The sequence below is a fragment of the Limulus polyphemus genome, unplaced genomic scaffold, assembly GCF_000517525.1.
Source record: "Limulus polyphemus unplaced genomic scaffold, Limulus_polyphemus-2.1.2 Scaffold5387, whole genome shotgun sequence".
In the NCBI taxonomy this organism is placed as follows: Eukaryota; Metazoa; Arthropoda; class Merostomata; order Xiphosura; family Limulidae; genus Limulus; species Limulus polyphemus.
In genome coordinates, this window is record NW_013670997.1 from 26,546 (window position 1) to 35,716 (window position 9,171).

General features: G+C 34.0%; 1 protein-coding gene across 1 annotated transcript in view; it reads left to right on the forward strand.

Annotated features, from left to right (window-relative positions):
- LOC106472505 (Usher syndrome type-1G protein homolog) overlaps nucleotides 1–6,922 on the forward strand; it is an 18,151-nt gene extending 11,229 nt beyond the window's left edge. The window contains exon 2 of the mRNA XM_022401081.1: nucleotides 4,725–6,922. Within this exon, the coding sequence (XP_022256789.1) occupies nucleotides 4,725–5,991 (1,267 nt within the window). The 3' untranslated portion in view covers nucleotides 5,992–6,922. The remainder of the gene's footprint in view (nucleotides 1–4,724) is intronic.
- Nucleotides 6,923–9,171: the final 2,249 nt, after the last annotated feature.

A 9,171-nucleotide genomic window follows, 5' to 3' on the forward strand; every position in this document is an offset into this window, starting at 1 on the left:
CAACTAATCCTCCTCCAGTAACAGCAACATATTTCACAACAGTAACCTTCGAAACAAAGCCCCATTCAACCAATCCTCCTCCAGTAACAGCAACATATTTCACAACAGTAACCTTCGAAACAAAGCCCCATTCAACCAATCCTCCTCCAGTAACAGCAACATATTTCACAACAGTAACCTTCAAAACAAAGTCCCATTCAACCAATCCTCCTCCAGTAACAGCAACATATTTCACAACAGTAACCTTCAAAACAAAGCCCCATTCAACCAATCCTCCCCTGGTAACAGCAACATATTTCACAACAGTTACCTTCAAAACAAAGCCCCATTCAACCAATCCTCCCTGGTAACATCAACATATTTCACAACAGTTACCTTCAAAACAAAGCTCCATTCAACTAAACCTCCCCTGGTAACAGCAACATATTTCACAACAGTTACCTTCAAAACAAAGCTCCATTCAACCAATCCTCCCCTGGTAACAGCAACATATTTCACAACAGTTACCTTCAAAACAAAGCTCCATTCAACCAATCCTCCCCTGGTAACAGCAGCATATTTCACAACAACCTTCATTATTGCATTTCGTTTAAAAATAGCTTTCTCTGCTACTCCTGTCAGTTAAAAGAAACTTTTCAGTACCAGTAATCTATGAAATATATCAAATTTGTTAAGATTTGCATATCAGTAGACCCAGACTTTATGAATATGTGATGTCTGTTAAAGTTCAAGTATCAGTAGACCCAAGCTTTCTGAAATATATAATAATATTTGAAGTTCTACAGACTCACGCTTAAGTATGTCATATCTGTTCCATAGTTTCGCCTAGTTCAACAAATAATAATCATATGTACAAGACAAGCACATCATAATAGAGCCCTCTATAGCATTTAGATTAATTACAAGAGTTTTTGCTGTTTGTTGTATTTTAGAATCTTTCTCCACTAAAACTCCAAATAGAATAATACTTATTTTTATGATATTCACAAACTTATAACACTTTTTAAAGTGCTACAAATATTTAATTCCTAATATCTATAAACTTTACAATAATCAAAACTTTCAATATTTTTGAAACACTTTATTTTTCAAAATTTCCTTTTTTTATTTTTATTACCAGATCTTTTGTTTACCCCTACCATATACGACCAATAAAAATCTATCGAAAAGCTACTGCAAAACAGTGGTGTAGCATTTCATGGTTGACCCTTAACACTGGCATTTGTTAAATGTATTCATTTCATGTAACAATCATCATATTATTGTGTGTATGGTGTTTAGTAGCTGTAGAAATAAATGCTTATCTCTTTCTATAAAGCCCTGCTGGAATTATCCCACAGGTGATCATCAACGAACTTCTGATAAAGTGATATTAACAAGAAAAATGTTATCTGAAAGCACATTATGTCGATCAAAGTCAGCCTGCTGTATTACCGCCATGATTCACCAACAAACACACATTTTAACAGATTTATAAAAGAATTAGGGCAGGTTATCAGGCTCTACTATATTACATTAGCACAAAACAAGAGTTAGGACAGGTTATTGGGCTCTACCATATTACATTAGCACAAAACAAGAGTTAGGATAGGTTATCAGGCTCTACCATATTAAATTAGTACAAAACAACAGTTAGGGCAGGTTATCATACTCTACTATATTACATTAGCACAAAACAAGAGTTAGGACAGGTTATTGGGCTCTACCATATTAAATTAGCACTAAACAACAGTTAGGGCAGGTTATCATACTCTACTATTAGCACAAAACAAGTGTTAGGGCAGGTTATCAGGCTTTACTATATTACATTAGCACAAAACAAAAGTTAGGACAGATTATCAGGCTCTACCATATTAAATTAGCACTAAACAACAGTTAGGGCAGGTTATCATACTCTACTATTAGCACAAAACAAGAGTTAGGACAAGTTATCGGGCTCTACCATATTGAATTAGCACAAAACAAGAGTAAGGGCAGTGTATCATACTGTACTATATTACATTAGCACAAAACAAGAGTTAGGACAAGTTATCGGGCTCTACCATATTGAATTAGCACAAAACAAGAGTAAGGGCAGTGTATCATACTGTACTATATTACATTAGCACAAAACAAGAGTTAGGACAGGTTATCATACTCTACTATTAGCACAAAACAAGAGTTAGGACAGGTTATCATACTCTACTATTAGCACAAAACAAGAGTTAGGACAGGTTATCAGGCTCTACCATATTAAATAAGCACAAAACAAGAGTAAGGGCAGTGTATCATACTACACTATATTACATTAGCACAGAACAACAGTTAGGGCAGGTTATCAGGCTCTACCATATTATTACACCGATACTAACTAAGTCATGTGATTTACAATGCTTTTAAAGAAAACTATATTTAGGGTTTTGTTTGTTTGAAGTCAAGCACAAAGCTACACAATGGGCTATCTGTGCTCTGCCAACCATGGGTATCGAAACCCAGATTCTAGTGTTATAAGTCCACAGACATACCATATATTTAGGGTTATTGTTTATAAACTTACAACATGGTTTGGAATGTTGCAATCCGTGTCGGTCATGGCAAGAAAGCATCAGCAAGCAATCATTGGTTAATCCTACAATTCCAGTTGAAGTCCATTTGGTTTTTAAACACATTTTATAAACTTGTGGGCTCAAAATTTTGTTGGTTACAGGGTTGTTAATAATATATCCGACAAACAAAAAAATGTAAATAAAAAACACCATCAATATCAAAATTAACCCTAATTATTAACATTAGGGTTCCCAATGTATTTTATAAGCGATTTCATCAAATGTTTTGGTCAGTTCTTTATACTGGATGTTGTAGCATGCAATAATATAGAATTAATTAATGTGTTTTAGTATTTTGACCCATCAGTATAAAAACAAGGCAATGTACTGAGAGTTAACTATAAAATAACAATAATAATGTTTTACCAACAGATTATCATTGGTCTTTTCAAAATGAATGGCACCTTATTTACTCATGGACTAAAGGGCCACGTTAGAAACCACTAAGGTTCGAGTTTACCCATTCCAAATTGAGAGCTGATGACCTAAGGTATGGCAACCACTCAGGAGTATCCACCAGCTATTATTCATCATCTATTATTTAGATTGACTGTTACAGTTATAACACTCCACAGCAGATTGAGTTTCACACCTTTCACCTTCCAATCTGTACACAATCCTTTATGCCACAATCAATCACCTACCAAAAGAATGCAAACTTTCATAAGTAAGAAGTGGTTGAACTGAGTTAACACAATATTTATGTAACTGAAAAATGTATGTGTAGAATTTAGTTTTTGTGGCTTATATTTAATACTCAAGCAAGTGTACAAGAATAACAAATTAAGATTTTGAGGTGAATGATTTTTGTTGTATGATAACAAACTTATTGTGAAAATCCATCAAGATGTTTAATGTGTGTGTGATATAACAGTAATCTACCATTCCATACAGAAGAGTTAATGATATAGAGCATCAGTACAACAGTAATTGCTTAGGCCTTAGAGCCTCTTTCCGCACTATTGATGGTGCTCTATGTGATAGCTCTGGTTATAGCAAAATTCTCTGTAACACAAGCACAATTTTTACTGCAATTGGCTTTTGCACAATACTCTGAGGTCAATGTTGACCATTAAAGAGTGGTTTCCAGGATCCCATTTGAGTAACCCAGAGGCACTGAAGTCTATGAGAAGTTTCTGGAAATCATGTACAGTATAAATTCCCATCTGTACTTGCATGTTGCCAAGTAATCTGAACATATCATTCTATGCTTTGTGTTGATGAGGCATACTATATTGGTATCCGATCCAAACAAAGATGGTATTTCCTCTTGGAATAGTGGTGTCAAGCAAAGTTTACACTGACATTCATCCCGATTCTCCAGATGGAGAACTTACCATAATAGCTGTAACCTGTGAGTGCCATCAATACTTGGGACAAGCTTTTGTTAGATGTTCTGAACCATTTTCAAAATCACTGGCAAAAGGAAGACCAACCATCAAACATGAATTTGGCTATGTGATTTAGGACAAGCTCATGTTTGATGGTTGGTTTTCCATTTGGCTATGTGCTTTAGGTCGAAGTTCATGTGTGATGGTTGGTCTTCCATTTGGCTATGTGATTTAGGACAAGTTTGTGCACACAGCTCTTTTTCACTTTGTTTTCAAGAATCAAATCCATGTGAATTATCTTGTTTACAGTCCCCAGTCAGGGTTCTTCTTTAGCAACAATTAACCACTGTGTTCTTGGGTTTACAAGCTCTTTAACTTCCTGTATTATTTCCTGTAACTCTTAGTCAGCTATGAACAGGCCTCTTCTTTCCCTACTGGATTCACTACTTCTGGGAATTTAACTGATGCACAACAACATTTTGTAACTTACATGTTTTTATAATAGTGAAATAGAAAATTTTGCATTTGCAAATCCTTTAACATAACTCTCCCAGAAAGGGTCAATTTTTTGTCACCTGCACTTACAAATCAACATCATGGTCAGGGCTTTGATCTGGTCACAGTGATGGCCAGGAGCAAGTTGATTCAATGTGCAAATTGTTATCACGAATCATAAATGTCCCGATTCCCAATTAATTCTGAACTAAAATGAAATAAATAGGCTTAATACATACTAACATACACACAAGTTAGCATTCATCTGTGAAATATTGTTCTGTGACACAGATTTTATTTTTGTTCTGTTTAGGGGTGATCCAGACAAATGCGACTATTTTGGAAACACAGCTCTCCACTGTGCTGCAGCAAATGGCCACATGAATTGTGTTTCATTCCTCGTGAGCTTTGGTGCCAACATGTGGGCCTTAGATAATGATTATCTGTCTGCGAAGGATGTAGCAGCCAACAACAGTAGAGATGATATCTTGAAGTATTTGGATAAGGTCATGGACACACAACAGAAGAAAAACAGCAAGAATGTGGATAAGATGAAAGATAAGGCTAAACGAGACACAGAGAAGCGTGTGAAAAATCTCCAGAAGATCCAACATAAAGCCATTAAACTGGCTGAAAAGTCTGAAAGAGAGTTAGAAAAACAACGAAAGATGATGCATAGTAATGATATTCAGCCTGATCAGAGTAAACCTAGGCTCTCTTTTACAAGTATTGGTCAAACTTTCAGAAAGGACTCAAAGCTTCTTTATACTAGCTCACCAAAGTACTCAGATATTGTTAACAATAGCCAAAGCACTTTGGGCTTGAAACGAGGGCGAGGGGCTGTGTCTAAGAAGATTCAACAAAGAAAAGAAGTTATTGAAAGTGACTTTAAGATACGGGAAGTAGAAAGTCATGGAAAACAGTCAGTAAGATCATTGTCAGGGCTTCGTAGAGATTCTGAAGTTTTGTATGTTCCCAGATATGAAACTCAGAACAGTGAATCGGCTAGACAGCGTCCTCTTCTGAAAAATGTTTTTGATGGTAAAAATTCTGCTCGTTCTCATAGTGAGCCAAATATTTTTCAACCTGTAGAATTTAGTCAACTTGAGCCATCCAGCATTTTTGAGCGACCTGGGTTTGGTAGTATGGCATTTCGTGGCTCCTTGACTGGAGCATTGCTGTCCCTGCCCGATCATGAAGACAACAGCTATGAAGAAGATGTCCAGTCTAAAGAAAATGACCTAGACCACAGAAATGGTAGTGTAAATGACAGCATAGGCAGTGCTGGAAGTTTAGCTAGACGTCATGTACCCTGGGATGGTGAAGTTATTCTAGATGATGATAATGATGCACATGACTCCACACCAATCATCCTATTTCTTGCAGCACATGGGATGACTGAGTACATTCCTCTTTTTACGAGGGAAAGGATTGACCTAGAGTCTCTCATTCTACTAACTGACAGTGACTTGAAGGACCTCGGTTTGCACTTGGGTCCCAGAAGAAAATTAAGACAAGCTTTGGAAGAACGAAAAAAGGCACTAGAAAACCCAGGAGAAGTGACTGACACTAAACTGTAAGATCAGAAGACAAAAGGATCAAAACTGTAAGTCAAATGCATGTTTGAATAAGATATAGAATACATGGCAAATGTTTAAAAATAAAATAAAATGGATCAGGATTTTACTTAAACCGAAAGATCATTTTACCTCTGGATGTTAAGTAAACAGTCAGATATAGAGTATAATGATGAAAGATAACTAACAGGAAATGATAAAAAATAATAAACCATTGAAAGTGATAATGGATCATGATATAAAGTGTGGCACTAATTGAGAAAGTTGCCGACGTTTTAACAAGGAATACACAACATATGTATGACTACAATCAACACTGGTGAGAAATGAGAAAAAAGCTGGACAGAGATAGTGACTGTGAAGCTATACACACTAAAAGGGTAACACTAATTGGGTAAGTTGGTAACTGGACATTTTAATGAGGAAAATACAGTATCTGTATGACTTGATCCAAAAGAAGTTATCTTGGTGACAGATGAGAAGAAAGTTGGTGAATTTGGTGGAGATGGACAAAGGAAAGAAATGGCCAATTCCTGATTAAAGGATGGGGAAACAATGACGTCCAAGAAAATAACACATTGAATGTATATTGTATAATAATATAATTGTAAAATTATGCTGAAATTATAACTTTATAAATAAAAAATTCTGTTGAATAAATTGATGCTAAAATCATGGTGCCATAAATAAATAATTCTGCATAATCTTTTTACTTTTGGTTGATGGCAAATTCATTAATGCCAAACCTAGAAGGGAAGTAGGATACATAAATGATAACCCAATGTATTGGACTTCCAAAAGAAACATCAGTTGAGTGTTGAATCCAGAGTATTAAGAAATTTTATACTCAGAGTTTGTAATTCACTTCTTTTGCAGAAAGCCCATTGAGTCTCTCTGCTCTTAATGACAAATAAAATTATTTCTTAATTTCTGTCATTAACTACGTTTTTTATTTATACATAACAATCATGATCACTATTGTATATGTGGAATAACTAAGTCATTGATGTACACCAGTGCCATATGAATAAGCTTGTTTGAAAATGAGACTCAACAGTGAAGCAGGCTTAACTCACTTAACCCTTTCCCAGAGTATAATGAGAAAAATATTAACAATACATCACCAAAATATCAACTGCATTAAAATGTAGGTTAAAAACAGGCCAATGTATTTTATAAAACACAGGCCCTTGTTCTTAACTCATACAGGAAACAGGTAAGCCTCTTATGCTGATTAAATATAAAAATCTTTCTTATTTGACTGTATTCTCATTTCTAATATCACGGTACTTTTATCACTTTTCATGTGCTTACAGGCTGCTCACTGAAGTTGCCAGTTAATTTTTACTGTTTTTGTGGATTCATTAAAATTAAAAAAAAAAGAACTCTCAGTTGATATGAAGTTTAAATCAAACACTTCACACTATCTATGAACACTTGTGAATTGTAATTTAATTACATCACAGTGTTAACCAGCAAATCAATCAATATCAATAATAATTAGGCATTAGTAATTTTACATTATCAGACAAATTTTATTAATCTTACTAAAAAATAGACACATGAACAATCGCAATTTGAAGCATTAATAGGAATGTGATCAATCCTGCATTAACAACAAAGAAAGTTGTATTTCCAATGTTATCTGTATAGTACAATAATGTATAAAGTAAAATAAATATGATAAGCTAGTCTTATACACAGAATTTTGAAGTGTTGGAAAATATTATTTGTGTGAATAAAATATTAAGTATCATTGTATGTGTTTTCAATTGTCTTTATCTTCAGAATCCAAAGTGCAGTAGATGTACGTATTTACTGTTACAACTTTCTAATTATTTTGAATTCTATTCTCATTAACAATGTCAACAAAGATAGATGTCTCTGCTATTATCTTCTTAATCATCGTTCTCTGTGCTAATAATCTGGAATGTTCAATTATTTCATCTCAAATGTATTGAATCAACCAAAATTACCCACCCACCCAACATGTGTAGAAGTTGCATGACTTATTTGATATCACCTGTCGTGTCCCAAATAGACCATGATAAAGACAACAACCAGAAATTTGGATTTTAAGCCTCACTTGCAATACTCTGTATACAATTTCAGTCTCCTCACCTAACAAAGAATATTGACTTATTGGAGAAGATTCAGAGGATGGAAGGGTTATCTTATAGGGATAAGTTAAGATGTCTTTGACTTATTTTCCCTTGAGAAAAGCAAGGTAAGAGGTAACTATATTGAAGATTATCTGGGATATTGATAGGATAAAGGATTCTGACTACTTTGTGCTATATTTTAAAGGTAATAAGAAATGAAATTAGTTTATGATTTGGAAAATAACAGGCTAGGCTCCAATTAAGACAGTTAATTTTTCTAACAGAATGATTGACTTTACAGAGAGGAAATCAATGATTTTCTGAAAAATAAGGGGTGAATATAAATTATTACCACAAGGGTGGATGTGGAAGGACAGCCTTGAAGGAACAAATGGTTTCTTGTTATCTCAGTATCTGTATATCCATTATCTTTCATTAACAAGAACTTAAAACTTTTATTTTTGTTAATGAGTGTAGGTGATTGTACTTTTAAAAGCACAATATTTGGCAAGGATAATGCAGATATAACTATTATTACCAATATTACTATTTCCTTTATTAAACTGGATATTATAACTGGCTTTATTATAGTGCAAGGAATTATTCAGGACCATTACTTTTGATTTTTAAATTAAAACATTTCAATATATATATATATTATAAACACTCAATATAAAAGGCATAAAACAATCCCAAATAACTACATCAGTAAACACAGAATTAAATTTAAAATAAAAAGAATTAACTTGTTTAAATCCCAAAAAAGAATTAACTTGTTTAAATCCCAAAAGTTTGATATGGGCTTTCAAAGTTTTCTGTTTTCAATTTCACTTGCCCTAGAGTCCAGTGTAATTAACTATTAAAAAAGTATTATTATATTTAAATTTAAAAAAAGGGTTAGTGAAGCCATGAATGTTAACTTAAAATGAATAATAATACTGTAGTGTAAACATAGGGTCTAACTTCAAGTTACACGTCAGAAACACCAGGAGGCAAATATTACTACTAGTATTAGGCTAGCCACTGATCAGGAAGTAGGTTTGTTGGTTTGTTTTTGAATTTCGCGCAAAGCTACAAGAGG